Source organism: Pongo abelii, chromosome 6 (genome assembly GCF_028885655.2).
Source record: "Pongo abelii isolate AG06213 chromosome 6, NHGRI_mPonAbe1-v2.0_pri, whole genome shotgun sequence".
NCBI lineage: Eukaryota > Metazoa > Chordata > Mammalia > Primates > Hominidae > Pongo > Pongo abelii.
In genome coordinates, this window is record NC_071991.2 from 137,691,820 (window position 1) to 137,708,636 (window position 16,817).

The 16,817-nt window shown below is 45.5% G+C and overlaps 1 protein-coding gene and 1 pseudogene across 3 annotated transcripts in view; one reads left to right on the forward strand and one right to left on the reverse strand.

Moving 5' to 3' along the window:
• Positions 1-2,919: 2,919 nt before the first annotated feature.
• On the forward strand, positions 2,920-5,410 carry LOC100439725 (protein phosphatase inhibitor 2-like; annotated as a pseudogene).
• SLC37A3 (solute carrier family 37 member 3) overlaps positions 4,128-16,817 on the reverse strand; it is a 100,857-nt gene continuing 88,167 nt past the window's right edge. For 2 of the 3 annotated variants that reach the window (XR_010140626.1, NM_001132792.1), the window contains 3 exon segments: positions 7,723-7,946; positions 6,408-6,560; positions 4,128-5,775 (listed from right to left, as the gene is read on the reverse strand). Coding sequence is in view for 1 of the 3 variants with exons in the window: in XM_063725516.1 (XP_063581586.1) it covers positions 7,902-7,946 (45 nt within the window). In the remaining 2 variants the exon portion in view is untranslated. 3 annotated transcript variants of the gene reach the window in all.

Genomic DNA, 16,817 nt, shown 5'->3' on the forward strand with positions numbered 1-16,817 from the left:
GCCAAGGCGGGTGGATCACCTGAGGTCAGGAGTTTGAGACTAGCCTGACCAACATGACCCTGCCCCTACTAAAAATGCAAAAATTAGCTGGGTGCAGTGGCGGGCGCCTGTAATCCCAGCTACTCGGGAGGCTGAGGCAGAAGAATCACTTGAACCCAGGAGGCGGAGGTTGCACTGAGCCGAGATAGTGCCATTGCACTCAAGCCTAGGCGACAAGAGCGAAACTCCATCTCTAAATAAATAAATAAATAAATGAACCCAGATCTCCCAGTAATAACGGCACTCAGCCCCAGCCAAACTCCTCCCCTTCTCCACCTCCACCAGCACTTCTGTTTACCCTTTATTGCAGCTGCGCATGATGACCTTCCAGAGCAGTGTGGTGGCTTCATTCCTGCCTTTCAAATCTCACGTAAATTCCTCTTCTGGCCAGCTCTACAGAGAAGAGGGTTCTGGGAAATGTAGTTCCAAGTTAGCCCAATTGACAAAATACAAACCACCACAGTCTACCCCCTGTCAACTTGGCGTCCATAAATATATATTTTATTATCTTTTTTTTTTTTTTTTGAGGAAGAGTCTCACTCTGTTGCCCAGGCTGGAGTGCAATGGTGTGATCTTAGCTCACTGCAACCTCCGCTTCCCATGTTCAAGCAATTCTTGTGCCTCAGCCTCCCGAGTAGCTGAGATTACAGGGGTGCACCACCACACCTGACTAATTTTTGTATTTTTAGTAGAGATGGGGTTTCACCATGTTGGCCAGGCTGGTCTCGAACTCCCGACCTCAGGTGATCTGCCCACCTCGGCCTCCCAAAATGCTGGGATTATAGGCGAGAGTCACCGAGCCCAGCCTCATAGATACTTTTTGAATCACATTAAACCTCCAAATAAAGACAATAGCAAAATCATGCTTTCACCTTACAGGATACAATTATCTTTTATATCACTGAAAATACACTAACCACCTTTCCAATAGAGAATACAAAGCTGCATATCATTTTACTCATGTTTAGGTAATGTTCCTTCCTCTTCTAGCTGATCCCTTGTGGATATTCTGTAACTTGAATAATGAAACATAAAGTTAACTTATTAGCACATCTCATTCAGTAGTAGGGTAATGGAGTGGAGGAAGGAAGGAAAAAAATTGGATGAAATATATATGAATTATTCATATTAAAGTAAGAAGAAATGCTTATAACTACTATAGTCTTCATTTATGTAGTCGGTCTCAGGATTGTGGCTGGTATTCTTAATCCTTTTCCTCAACTAATCAACATCCCCTTCCCCCTCAACACGAACCCTGAAGTAAGGATAAATTATAACCAGCTGTTAAAATATTTGTTCACTGGCTGGACATGGTGGCTCACACCTATAATCCCAGCACTTTGGGAGGCCGAGGCAGGCAGATCACTTGAGGTCAGAGTTCGAGACCAGCCTGGCCAACATGATGAAACCCTGTCTCTACTAAAAATAAAAAAAAATAAAAAAATAAAAAAAATTAGCCGAGTGTGGTGGGCATGCCTGTAATTCCAACTACTTGGCAGGCTGAGGCAGGAGAATCACTTGAACCTGGGAGGCAGAGGTTGCAGTAAGCTGAGATTGTACCACTGCACTCCAACCCTGAGACTCTGTCTCCGAAACAAACAACTCAGCTAGACAGATTCCTTGACTGATGGGGTGATTCAAACCTCCGTTATTGAAGTGCTTGTGATATTAACAAACCTGCCTGAGTTCAATTGTAGTTTTCCATTATCTTCCATTATCTTCATTATATATATAATGAATATCTATATATAATGAATATATATATAATGAATATCTATATATAATGAATATATATAATGAATATCTATATATAATGAATATATATATAATGAATATCTATATATAACGAATATATATATAATGAATATATATATATAATGTCACACAGGCTGGAGTGCAGTGGCTCAATCATAGCTCACTGCAGCCTTGAACCCTGGACTCAAGCGATCCTCCCACCTCAGCCTCCTGAGTAGTTGGGACTACAGGTTTGCACCATGACACCCAGCTAATTTTTTGTATTTTTTTGTAGTGACGGGGTTTTCACTGCGTTTCCCAGGCTGGTCTTGAACTAATCAACTCAAGCAATACTCTTGCCCTGGCTTCCCAAAGTGCTGGGATTACAGGTGTGAGCCACCGTGACCACCCCCATTATCTTTTATCACAGGACATCTCCCAAATGCCCAAATTCCAGACATACTCCTCCTTATCCACATTGTGAAGTAGCCGCCCAGTTTCCTCTTGATCAGGATCAATTACCCCAGCCAAAATAGTAACTTTCTTGGCCTGTTGGTTCATTGACACCAGGACCCTAAAGCCGTCTGAACTTCCAGTTTCCCTTCCTTCCTTCCTTTTTTTTTTTTTTTGACAGGGTCTTTCTCTGTCTTCCAGACTGGAGTGCAGTGGCGGGATCTTGACTCACTGCAATCTCCGCCTCCTGGGTTCAAGTGATTCTCCTGCCTCAGCCTCCCAAGTAGCTGGGATTACAGGCACCTGCCACCATGCCAAGCTAATTTTTGTATTTTTAATAGAAACGGGATTTCATTATGTGGGCCAGGCTGGTCTCGAACAGTTGATCCATCTGTTTTGGCCTCCCAAAGTGCTGGGATTACAGGCGGGAGCTACCGCCCCCGGCCTGAACTTCCAGTTTCATGGAAGCATTGCTATGTTCCCTGATAGATGCATTCCTCTTTTGGGAACTTAGACTTCTAGGCCAGCAGAACCTAAAGTTGTAGGCATGGGAAAGAAAAATATCACAAGTGCATAATTACAGGTAATGGTGAAAGAGACCCCTCCCTTCTCCACCCCCTGACCCCTGGCCCCATGAATCTGGCTATGGGTGAAATAGTGTCATATCTTGGTCACTGATTTAAAGCATCGACCATGGGTAAAGTGCTGGCCGCGAAGGGCGCACGAAGAGCCGCCACCCGCTCAGCGTTGGCTCTGGCGTCGGGGTCGTTGTGTGGTGACAGTCACTCCGGTAGCCGTTTCCAATACAGCATGTGCGGCCGATTTAGCCCTGAGCGAGCTCCGCGGCTGCCTGGCGGGGTCGACTAGTGCCTGATCCTTCTCTCCGCAGAGCCCACGCCAAGCAGCGACCCTGAGCCGACAGCCGGAGCGCCGGGCAAAGGCCGCCTCGACAGCCTCGCACCGGCCCATCAAGGGGATCCTGAAGAACAAGACTTCTACGACTCTCTATGGTGGCAACGGCCGAAAAGGAGCTGAGCAAAAAATCCCGGAAGGGGGGTGAAATGAACCTCCTGGAGACATATCATCCAGCAGACAAAGACTGTGGCTTCATGAACACTGATGAACCAAACACTCTCCTTACCATGGTGTGATGGGTGTTGATGGAGACGCGTGTAATGATACAGAAACCACTGAGGCCATGGCACCAGATAGCTTAGCTAAGAAATTAGCTGCTGCTGAAGGCTCAGAGCCCAAGTATCGGGTTCAGGAACAAGAAAGCAGTGGAGAGGAGGATAGTGAACTCTCACCTGAAGAACGAGGGAAAAAGCGACAATTTGAAATGAAAAGGAAGCTTCACTTCAACAAAGGACTCAATATTAAATTAGCTAGACAACTAATTTCAAAAGACGTACATCATGATGACAAAGATGAAGAAACATGACCGAGTGCAGATGGAGAAAGCAGGAATATGGAAGAATGAAAAAAAAAGGACCTACTACGAGCGACCAATGGCAAAACAAATCACAGAGTTCACAGAAGAGATCGGTTGAATGTTGCAATCGTTTGTTAGACATAAACCCTGTTGCTTCTTGTTCTCCACAATTCATGACTTAAGTACCAAAATGCATACCAATGATTATACATCACCAAGAATTAAATGATAACCTTAGAGACCGACTAGACTGAAAATGCCTAATTGATATATATTCTTGGGTCTAGTACTTTCCCACAAATACAGTGTAATATCAGTCCCAAACTGCATTACTTTTGTAAGAACACTGGTCAATTTGTATAAGAAATTATACAGCTTTTTATGCTTTAGAGGTTAAAAAATATCTTGGGGGGGGGAACTAATTTATTTTCATTACTCTAAATGTGGTGGTAGCTTTTTTTTTTTTTTCTTTGAGAGGGAGTCTCACTTTGTCGCCCATGCTGGAGTGCAGTGGTGCGATCTTGGCTCACTGCAACCTCCATCTCCTGGGTTCAAGTGATTCTCCTGCCTCAGCCTCCCAAGTAGCTGGGATTAAAGGCATGTGCCACCACACGCAGCTAATATTTCTGTATTTTTAGTAGAGCCGGAGTTTTGCCCTGTTGGCCAGGCTGGTCTCGAACTCCTGACATCAAGGGATCTGCCTGCCTCAGCCTCCCAAAGTGCTAGGATTACAGGCATGAGCCACCGCGCCCGGCCAGTGTAGCTCTTATAAAGTTTGTTTGTTTGTTTGTTTGTTTGTTTTTTAAATCAAAATCCAATTGAACAACAGGATATATAGGCTGATAAATATTTGGGCTAAATAGTATTTTAACATTTGTCTTCAACTTGATTTGTCTGTTTAATTGAAAAGGATTGTAAGAGTTACTGTTGCATTTTCTGGTCTACTATAACATTGAAAATTCCTGTTGAGTTTCTTTGAGTTTACAAGGAAAGGACTGAACTTTTTCTCATCAAAACTAGCTTTTTCCCCACAAATAAATTATCAGGTTAAACTTGAAAAAAAAAAAAGCATAGATCATACACCAGCTCTATAAGGTGTCGTCACCCTTACAGAGATGGTAGATGGTAGCTGGTCCTGTGAATCTTCAAAAGCTCATTCCATTGTTCTATTGGGCCAGCTGCTTCAGGGTGGTGGGAAACACGGTAAGACTAGTAAACTCCATGAGCAGGAGCCTGCTGACCCAGTTAATTTGCTGTGAAATGACTTCCTTGGTCAGAAGTAATGCCATACGGCCTACCTTGACGGTGGGTAGGGCATTCTGTAAGTCCACTTACTGTGGCTCTGGCGGAAGTATTGTGGGTAGGGAAGGAAAATTCGTGTCCATAGTAAGTGTCTATTCCAGCAAGTACAAAGCACTTCCCCTTTCATAATGGAGGTGACCTGATGTAATTAACCTGCCACCAGGCAGCTGATTGGTCTTCTTGGGGAATGGTGCCATATTAGGGTCTCCGTATGGGCTGTGATCTGTTGTCAGTTCAGGCTTGGAGGGTAGAAGACCAGGCTGCTAAGCCCTTGCATCCCTTCTACTGCCGCTGCTATGTCCCCTTTGTTTGTGAGTTCATTGAGCAAGGACGGAGTGGCTGGAGAAAAAGGACTGAATGATGTCCATAGGATGAGTGTTTAATCAGAGAGGCAGACCCATTAGGATACATATTTCTCTGTGTGTGTGTGTGTGTGTGTGTATTTGTTGTGCAAATTTGATCTTAGTAATTGTGAGGCTAGTTAAGCAACTGTGTGTATGTTGTCCTCCTGGATGGGATGTCTGATGCTAGAGAGTTAAGTTCACAGGGCAGGTGGTTAGGAGGGAAATGGATATAAATAGAGAAGAGCAGGACAGCCTGTAACCTGCAAGCACAAGCTGGAACTGAGCAGCATGAACTGGAACCTGTGTCAGTCTCACTGCCCCTGACCTTGAGGGTCTGGATGTCCTGAAGAAGCCAGTGCCCATTGTCATGGAGCTGCCCCACCTGGCCCAGGAGTTGGAGAAGCTGAAGGAGGGTCAGCGGAAGGTGAAGTAGCTGCAGGCATGGCTGCCATCCACACTGATGAGGGGAGCCTGCAGGTTAAATGACAACAGGTAAATCACAAAATGGTGACTGCTTCACTTCCACCCTTCAGTTCTCTCTTGTGGCTCATCCTAACTGGAGACATAGCGGGAGGGGGTTCTGAGAAACGGAGTTCAACGCAGCCAGGCTGACATATTTTAAAGTCAGCACAACTGCTCCCTTCTCAAGTTGGCACCCACACACTCCTCTTTTCATCACACTTATCCTCCAGTTACGGACAGTAACAAAGTGATGCTTCCTCCTAACAGAATGCAGCCATCCCACAAATCCACACACACCCTTTCCCCAGCAAAGATGCAAACTCCCTTTTTGTCTTCTTCTAGCTGATTCACACTCCCTTTTTGTGCATTTTATTATCACTCTTTAAACTGTATATAAACACATCATAAGCTTCTTCCTCACTGATTCACACTTCCCCTTTGAGATCCTATAACTGAAATACTGAGAGAGAAAGCTAATTTCTATTAACATGCCTTATGTTAGATGTTAAGGGGATAGGAGAGAGGAAGATAATGAAAATATTTAGTTAATTCATAAATACAAACATATTCCTATCAAAATCATTACTATAGTCCTCATTTCTGCCATTGGTCACATGTCTGTAGTTGACATTGATAATTACCTGCCACCACCCATTCCTCATTTCCTTTGTCCTCAGCAAGCACCTCAGCAGGTCATGGCCTCCTGCCTGGTGGGATCACCCAAACCTTCATTCTTGAAGGGTCTAAGCCTTTAGCAGTCTTGCCTGGATTGGGTTGTTGTCATTTGCCTTTGACTTTAAACACAGGGCACAGGAGTTATAGGTGAAATCCTAATAAAGTCGCTGGTTAAGAGTAGCATATCAATATTAATCACTTAGTTCTGACAAATGTACCATGGTTATGTAACATGTGAACATTAGGGGAAGCTGGGTGAAGGGCATATGGGAACTCTCTATACTGTCTTTGAAAATTTTCTGCAAATCTAAAATTATTCCCACCCCAAAAGCATGTACATCTATCATGCATCGATAAAAAATTATTTAAGTAAAATAACTCCCAAGATTAAAAGCTTTTATGTGTATCTTTCACAAAATAATAAGTCATAATCTAAAATAAAATAAAATGGAGGCCAGGTGCAGTGGCTCACACCTGTAATCCCAGCACTTTGGGTGGCCAAGGCAGGCGGATCACTTGAGGTCAGGGGTTCGAGACCAGCCTGGCCAACATGGTGAAACCCCGCCTCTACTAAAAACGTAAAAATTAGCCAGGTGTGGTGGTGGGCGCCTGTAACCCCAGCTACTCAGGAGGCTGAGACAGGAGAATCACTTGAACCCAGGAGGCAGAGGTTGCAGTGAGCCAAGATCGCACCATTGCACTCCAGCCTGGGTGAGAGAGTGAGACTGTCTCAAAAAAAATTAAAAATAAAAATAATAAATGAATACATAAATAAAATTTAAAATAAAATAAAACGGAGACACATACCTCCTCTTAGGGCTGATGAGAGGATTCAATGAGCTGGTGCCTGTAAAACGCTCACACAGAGCATGCGTTTATAAGGTCAATAAATGGGCCAGGTGCAGTGGCTCATACCTGTAATCCCAGCACTTCGGGAAGCCAAGGCGGGTAGCTCACCTGAGGTCAGGAATTTAAGACCAGCCTGACCAACATGGTGAAACCTCGTCTCTACTAAATACAAAAAATTAGCCGAGCATAGTGGTGCATGCCTGTAATCCCAGCTACTTGGAAGGCTGAAGCAGAATTGCCTGAACCTGGGAGGCAGAGGTTGCAGTGAGCCAAGATAGCATTGCACTCCAGCCTGGGCAACAAGAGCAAAACTCTGTCTCAAAAAAAAAAAAGTCAATAAATGCAGGTTATAATAATAGTTGTTATACTCCCTCCAAACTCTTCCACCTCTCAAATTCTATGAGCATTGCTACTTGGTGGTGGTGTACTCACAGTTTCAGTTTTGGGGAAAATGAAGCTGCAGTGTGGCTCCACTCTCTGGTGTCCTACTAAATATGACATGTGGCATTTCTGTTCTTCACCTGCCCTCCTCCCCTTTTCTTTAAGGCCACAAGAGGGCCAGGTGTGGTGGCTCGCACTTTGGAAGGCCAAGGCAGGTAGATCGCTTGAGCTCAGGATTTGGAGACCAGCCTGAGCAATATGGTGACACCCCGTCTCTACAAAAAAACACAAAAATTAGCCGCGTGTGGTGGTGCATGCTTGTAGTCCCAGCTACTTGGGAGGCTAAGGTGGGAGCATCACTTGAGCTCAGGAGGCAGAGTTTGCAGTGAGCCGAGGGCATGCCACTGCACTCCAGCCTGGGCAACAGAGTGAGACCCTGTCTCAAAAACAAACAAATGAACAAACAAACCAATAAAAAAACCACAAGAAAGATTCTCAAACTAACATACAACGTCTCCAAGAATGTGAAACCTCTTTGAAAAGCTTGAGAAGATTCCACACATCCCTTTCATCTTCTCTAGGCAGTACTCCTCCATCTCTCTTTATTTATTTATTTATCTATTTATTGCAAACCCCTTAGAGATGGATATCTTCCTTTCCCGAAAGAAACGTTGTCTACACCTGTGGTTTCCAGTCTTTTAAATGTCACCTTTAAAAAAGGAAGGGGGCTGGGAGTCACTTCTAGTTGCCAATTTGTTATTTAATACACAAGGGAAGTTTTTGTTTTTAAATCCCAAATATACTGTTATTATCACCAACATTTTATTAAAATGCCATCAAAAGAAAGGGCATCTTGGCACCAAAAAAAAAAAAGAGGAACAGAATCTCAGAATAAAGTGTGCTTGCAAATAAACACCATAATTGGCAACTTACTCTGACAGGTCAAAAAATTTTAAAACACAGAATGTCCTAAAAAAAAAAAAAATTCAGGCAAAAGAAATTGCAGCATAAAATATTATCCTAAGATGTGGCATTGCATTTTCATTTTTAAATTGTGAACACTGCATACAAGTGAAAGAGTGCATATAATGTGGATATCTACAGTTTTAAAGAATGATAATAAAATGCACAACACATAATACAGAACTCTCCTGGTACCTTGGAAGGCCCTGGTGCTCCTCCCCACCTTCCTCTCTAGCTCCTGGAGGACACTGCCATCCTGTGTATTTATTAATCACTTCCTGTATTCTCTCCCTCTCAACATATATATGTGTGTTGTTGTTGTTGTTTTGTTTGTTTTTGAGAGTCTCAAAACTCTGTCTCAGAGTTTTGAGTCTTGCTCTGTCACCCAGGCTGGAGTGCAATGGCACCATCTTGGCTCACTGCAACCTCCGCCTCCCAGGTTCAAGTGATTCTCCTGCCTCAGCCTCCCAAGCAGCTGGGACTACAGGTGTGTGTCACCAAATTCGGCTAATTTTTGTGTTTTTAGTAGAGACAGGGTTGCACTATGTTGGCCAGTCTGGTCTCTTTAACTCCTGACCTGGTGATCCGCCCGCCTTGGCCTCCCCAAAGTGCTGGGATTACAGGCGTGAGCCACCACGCCTGGCCTCTCTTTATATTTTACTACCTATGTCTTAACCCAGGAACAAGGCATTAATTAGTTTGGCCTCTTTTTACTGTTGTTTTCTCTTTGTTTGTTTGTTTTGAGGTGGAGTCGCACTCTGTCGCCCTGGCTAGAGTGCAGTGGAGAGATCTTAGCTCACTGCAACCTCCGCCTCCTGGGTTCAACCAATTCTCCTGCCTCAGCCTCCCGAGTAGCTGGGATTACAGATGCCCACCACCATGCCCGGCTATTGTTTGTTTTTTTGAGGTGGAGTTTCGCTCTTATTGCCCAGGCTGGAGTGCAGTGGTGTGACCTCAGCTCACTGTAACCTCTGTCTTCTTGGTTCAAGCGATTCTCCTGCCTCAGCCTCCTGAGTAGCTGGGATTACAGGCATGCACCACTATGCACAGCTAATTTTGTATTTTTACTAGAGACGGGGTTTCGCCATGTTGGCCAGGCTGGTCTTGAACTTCTGACCGCAGGCGATCCACCCACCTCGGCCTCCTAAAGGGCTGGGATTACAGGCGTGAGCCACCGCACCCGGCCATGTTGTTTTTTTTAGAGATGGGGTCTTGCTATGTTTCCCAGTGGCTGCCCATTAGCATAATCATAGCTCACAGTAGCCTTGAACTCCTGGGCTCAAGCAGTTCTCCCACTCAGCCCCCTGAGTGGCTAGGACTACAGGCATGCACTACCACACCCAGCTTGCTTTTACTGTTTCTGTGAAAGGAATCATGTTGTATATGACTTGCTTCTTTTTCCCCCCTCAAAATAATGGTTTTCTTTTTTGTTGTTGTGGTTGTTGTTGTTGTTTTTATTTTGATGAAGTCTCGTTCTGTTGCCCAGACTGGAGTGCAGTGTCACGATCTCAGCTCACCACAACCTCCACCGACCAGGTTCAAGTGATTCTCCTGCCTCAGCCTCCGGAGTAGCTGGGATTACAGATGCTCACCCCAGCTGATTTTGTATTGTTAGTAGAGATGGGGTTTCACCATATTGGTCAGGCTGGTCTCGAACTCCTGACCTCAAGTGATCCACCTGCCTTGGCCTCCCAAAGTGCTGGAATTACAGGCATGAGCCACCACACCCAGCCCCCACTCAAAATAATGGTTTTCTTGATTGATTCCTGGCTCACTGATTGCCATCTTCTCCCTGAGTCCTCACATGACCGAACTGGTGAGGGAGCTCATTAGGGGTTAGGATTTTTACATATGAATTTGGTGGGGCACACAAACATTCAGATCATTCCAGGACTGGGACTGCAGGTGCGGGCCACCACACCTGGCTAATTTTTGTATTTTTAGTAGAGACAGGGTTCCACTATGTTGGCCAAGCTGGTCTTGAACTCCTGACCTTGTGATTCACTCACCTCGGCCTACGAGGGCTCGCCAGAGCCCTGTGAGGAGCTGGAATGGCCACTTTATTTATGCAGCAGTCATTGCTAGAAACCCAGTTTCACCCACACTTGTGGATGGAGAGGGAAGCAAGGCTCCTCATGCCCTTGTTATGCTCTTTGTGGGTAACAGCCTCCAGGTCTCCAGCGGTTTCTATGGGGCAGGCAGTCCAGGGGCCCTAATGTGGGCTTCAAGGGCTGGTCACCAGCCGATCACCCACTGGGGTAGCCCAACTTCAGGCTCTGGTCACCACCCAGCGGTTGGAAAATCACCTTCAAAGGTGCTGTGAGCAGGTGAACTTCACAGACCCACACAAGAGCATGGGCTGGCCTTGGGAACTGCTGCCCTGTCGGTTCATAGGCCAATAGGTTAACAGGATAGGCCTAGGCTACTTTTACCGGATCCCTGGATCTCTCTAAAAAAGGATCCTGACGATACTAGTCTCTAGATCCTTTCTAGAAATGCAGAATCAAATGCCATACCAGAGGACAAATGAATCTGAATCTTGCTTTTTTTTTTTTTTTTTTTTTTTTTTTAGGTGGGGTCTCACTCTCGCCCAGGCTGCAGTGCAGTGGCGCAATTATATTATATAATAGCTCACTGCAGCTCCAACACCTACCCCACCAACCCCGGAGCTCAAGCGGTCCTCCCACCTCAGCCTCCTGAGTAGCTGGGACTACAGGCATGTGTCACCACGCCCAGTTAATTTTTTATTTTTTTGTAGAGACAGGATCCCCCTGTCTTGCTCAGGCTGGTCTCAAACTCCTGGGCTCAACTGATCCTCCCTCCTCAACCTTCCAAAGTGCTGGGTTTACAGGCGTGAGCCATTGCACCTGGCCTGAATTTTGCATTTTAATAAGATCCCAGGTGACCTGTACCCACGTTCAAGGTTGGGAAGGACTGGCCTACATCTTTCATTGTGCGTGTATTTTTAAATAAATGTTTTTATTAAAATAGAACACACATACAGAATCATTTGATAAATTATCACAAAGTGAATCCATAGAGGCACCCAGCCCCCCGATTAAGAAACAGAATAGCGCTAGGGTTAATAGCACCCTAGAAGTTCTCTTTCCCAGACACTCACCCCCAACTCTGGTCCCCAGAGGTAACCAATATTTTCGCTTCTAATGGCGTTAAGTTAATTTGATCCACATTTGTTCTTCATACACATGGAATCATATTGCACGTATTTTTTTGTGTCTGGCTGCTTTTGTTTGTGAGATTCTAAATCCCTCACTAGGAACCCCAGCTTTCCACTGTGTACTTACACATTTTATACTGCTCTCTCGTGTTTCCTGAGTCTTCCATCCCCAGAAAACTGTAAAGTTAAGGAAAGCTCATTTTATCCAAATAAATATTTAGCGAGCACCCACACTGTGCCAGGATTGCAGGGGGCTGAACCCCAACATGTGTTGCCAAACTGAGAGTTCCATGTCATGTGAGGCATCTTGCCTAAGTAGTTTTCAGGGATGTGGAAGATTCACGTTGGTATGTGAATTCAATCTCTGAAAGGAATTTATTACCTGCCCTAAAGACACCCCGAACTGCAGTTTAGCGCACGGCTAACAAGTGACAGCAGGCTTTTCGCTTATGTCTTTAGAACACATCATAAAACCTAGTTCCCAGGAGCTTCTGTCTCGATGATTTCTGCTTTTCTTCAAGTGTTATTTGGTTAAATATTGAGATTCCCTCGGCTAAAAGTTATGTCTCTCAGAAAGCCGTTGATGCTTGTTCTTCTCGGGGCTTCCAGAAATAAATTATGCACGGACATTTTCCCCATTGATGGTTGTGACACTTAAGCCCTCTTGTTTAATTGTTTAATTGTTTAATTTTTAAAATATTTTTGAGACAGGGTCTCACTCTGTCGCCCAGGCTGGAGGGCAGTGGTGCAATCATGGCTCACTGCAGCTTCAATCTCCAGGGCTCAAGTGATCCTCCCACCTCTCAGCCTTCCCAGTAGCTGGGACTACAGATGCGTGCCACCACACCTGGCTAGTTTTTGTATTTTTTGTAGAGACAGGGCTTTGCCATGTTCCCCAGGCTTGTCTTGAACTCCTGGGCTTAAGTGATCCACCCGCCTCCATCTCCCAAAATGATAGGATTACAGGCATCAGCCACCGTGCCTGCCTTCTTGTTTGATTTGTTCACTGTCAGCATTGCTATGAGACCAATAGTCAGTCACCTTCTTTCTGGGCCTTGATTTTCTCATCTCTGAAAAGGAGGAAATGTATTACATCAGAGGTTTCTAACCTGAAATCCCTGGATCTCCCAGGGAATCCATTAATCCCTGGAAATTATATGGAAGATTATGCATGTGTGTTTTCAAGGGGAAGGGAGTCCGGAATAACTACCCCCATCCCCTCCCAAAATTAAACACCATCATGCTCAGTAATCCCCAATAACTTTTTTTTTTTTTTTTTTTTTTTTGAGACAGAGCCTCCCTCTGTCACCCAGGCTGGAGTGCAGTGGCGCAGTCTCGGCTCACTGCAACCTCCGCCTCCCGGGTTCAAGCGATTCTCCTGCCTCAGCCTCCCGAGTAGCTGGGATTACAGGCACCTGCCACCACACCCGATTAATTTTTGTATTTTTAGTAGAGACAGAGTTTCCCCATGTTGGCCAGGCTGGTCTCAAACTCCTGACCTCGAGTGATGTGCCTGCCTTGGCCTCCCAAAGTGCTGGGATTACAGGTGTGAGCCCCCACATCCAGCTCCCAAGAACATTTTGTAGCACTATCATTCCACAATCATGTGGCTACTTGTGTCAGCTGCAGAGTGTCATTTTTTGCTAAGTGTCTGGTTCCAGCTGAATCTTAAGAAAAGGTGATTCACTTTGCCTTTTTCCTTCCATAAGTTTTTCTGCCCTAACAGGAAGAATACTGTAAAAGTGCAACACCTCTTAATAGCGTCGCCCTCTGATCTCCTCAGGTGAAGGTCATTTCATTTAAAATAGCAAGGTCCTGAATCACGTCCATTCAATTTTCATATAACCTCAATCTGGGTCCTGTTGTATTTGGCTGGCTTGTTTTCTAAATGCTGTAGCTATTCTAACCCTCAGAACGTGTCTGCAGGTCTGGTTCTCATAACCAAATGGATGGGAGACGGGAGCATACCAATATATTTGGAACAATTCAACAATCCAATTTTCTCTACCCAGAGAAACAGCTCTGCAGCAGCCCCCAATGGCTACACATGCCAGGTTTGCCTAATTTGACATGGGTGTTAGCCCATCACCTGAGCAAAGGAGGGAAGCAGAACCCCCCCTGCCTGTCATGTTCAGAGCTCATTAGTTCCCACACAATCACATTAGGTTACAGATTTTCTGTGTGCCAATTCCCCAGCGGTACCCTAGCAACAAGTTGAACCAACAGTTTTCATTACAAACTGCCTTGGTCAGTATAAAGGAACCATCTTATATTTCTTCCAGAGAGCAAAACATGCTAGACTCTTAAGTGTTCTTAATAATTGGCTTCACTGCAGATGAAAGAGGTGGTTTCAGAACTCATCCTCTTCCTAAAATATATATTTCTCTGTTCTTAGTTCTGTAAAGAAATAGAGCTCCATGGCCTAGCGCAGTGCCTCATGCATGTAATCCCAGCACTTTGGGAGGCCGAGGTGGGTGGATCACCTGAGGTCAGGAGTTCGAGACCAGCCTGACCAATATGGTGAAACCCCGTCTCTAATAAAATTACAAAAAATTAGCTGAGCGTGGTGGCATGCGCCTGTAGTCCCAACTACTCAGGAGGCTGAGACAGGAGAATCTCTTGAACTCGGGAGGCGGGGAGGTTGCAGTGAGCCGAGATTGCACCACTGCACTCTAGCCTGGGCGACAGAGCAAGAGTGCGTCTCAAAAAAAAAAAAAAAAAAAAGGAAAAAAGGGAAAAAGAAATAGAGAAATAGAGCTCCATGATCAACCCTTGTGACTCCAAGTGTGGCCCATGAACCAACCACAGCAGCATCATTTGGAGATTGCTAGAAATGCAAACATCTCAGCCCCACTCCAGACCATCTGGGCTAGAATCTGCACTTTAACCAGATCTTCAGGTGACTCACAATGGTAGGCACATGCGAATTCGAAAAGTACTCCAGAGAAATCACCCAAAGCTCCACTAGTAGACAGTATCTGCCTTACATCTGTGACCTTCTAGCAAGTAACTCATGATCACTAAATGTGAGCCTCTTTCCTTCTCCCTCTTAAAACCCAGGGCACAACCAGGAAGCTTAGAGGGAGGAAGGGAAGGAGAAACAGGCCCAGAAGATGAAGAACTTGGAGAGAGGAGGAGTAATGAAGATGGAGGAGTGAAAAATGAAAGGGCTTGGGGTGGCCTTCAGAGCCTCCCCATAAGGGGTTCTAGGCCTTCAGGGTGTTCTCTGTAGTCACATGCTGCCTCCTAGAGTTACCTAGTTAATAGTCTCTAAATAGGACTCACTTTTTAACTTTGATGACTTTTGAAAAGAAAGTGCATGTTTCAGGTTTTATGTGCATGTTATAATTTTTCTTTTTGAGACAGGGTGTCACTCTGTTGCCCAAGCTGGAGTGCAGTGGCACTATCTCAGCTCACGGCAACCTCCGCCCCCCAGGCTCAAGCCATCCTCCCACCTCAGCCTCCCAAGTAGCTGGGACTACAGGCGTGTGCCACTACACCTGGCTAATTTTTGTGTTTTTATAGAGCCAGAATTTTGCCATGTCACCCAGGCTGGTCTTGAACTCCTGGGCTCAAGTGATCCGCCCACTTCGCCCTCCCAAAGTGCTGGGATTACAGGTATGAGCCACCATGCCCAGCCATATTTTTTTCTAATACACATTAAAATAGATTCGTGGCTATTAACATTTTGTGAAGTTTTGTTTGTAACCACTGCAGATGATCCCTGGGGACACCTGATCTGGAAGAATGATAGTCCAAGTGGTGCAGGAAGTCCCCTGAGAGCTGGCACAAAATCTGCAAGGCTGGTTCTATATCCTCTTTTTTTTTGCGTGTGTGTGAAACGGAGTCTCGCTCTGTCACCAAGGCTGGAGTGCAATGGTGCAATCTCAGCTCACTGCAACCTCCGCCTCCCGGATTCAAGCGATCTTCCTGCCTCAGCCTCCCAAGTAGCTGGGATTACAGCCATCCACCACCATGCCCGGCTAATTTTTGTATTTTTAGTAGAGCCGGGGTTTCACCATGTTGGCCAGGCTGGTCTTGAACTCCTGATCTCAGGTGATCCCACCTGTCTTGGCCTCCCAAAGTGCTGGGATTACAAGCATGAGCCACTGTGCCCGGCTTTTTTTTTTTTTTTCTTTTTGAGACAGTCTTGCTCTGTCACCCAGGCTGGAATGCAGTGACATGATCACAGCTCACTGCAGCCTGGACCTCCTATCCTCCCTCCCGAGTAGCTAGGACCACAGGTATGCACCACCATGCCTGGTCAATTTTTTTTTTTTTTTCAGTAGAGATGAAGTCTCATTATGTTGGCCAGGCTGGTCTCGAACTCCTGGGCTCAAGTGATCCTCCCACCTTGGTCTCCCAAAGTGTTGAGACTACAGGCATGAGCCACTGCACTGGGCTGAGGTTCGCACTATTTTCTCGTGTGTCTAAACTGCATTGCAGGACACAAGGGTGTGGTATAATAGTTGTTATTTGGCCAAGTTAAAGTGGCAGTCCACTGCAGATCTGGAGGACCACTCAACATAGAACCTGCTTAAGGGTAGTGGCAAGAACTTGGAATAATGATTGTAGATTAGGCCAAGCACAGTGGCTTACACCTGTAATTCTGGCACTTTGGGAGGCTGAGGCAGGCAGACCACTTGAGGTCAGGAGTTTGAGATCAGCCTGGCCAACATGGTGAAACCCCGTCTCTACTAAAAATACAAAAATTAGTCGGGCATGGTGGCAGGTGCCAGCTACTCAGGAGGCTGAGGCAGGAGAATTGGTTGAACCCACGAGGCAGAGGCTGCAGTGGGCCGAGATTATGCCACTGCACTCCAGCCTGGGTAACAGAGTGAGACTCCATCTCAACAACAAAAAAAGATTGTAGATTAACAAACAAATGTTTGCTTAATACTATAAGTTAACATAAGATACATGGGTTAGGTTGGCTAGAGTCCTGAGTACAGCAGCCATCCAAGACCATCATCTGGGCTCGGAGCATGGATCTAAAAGAAGCAAG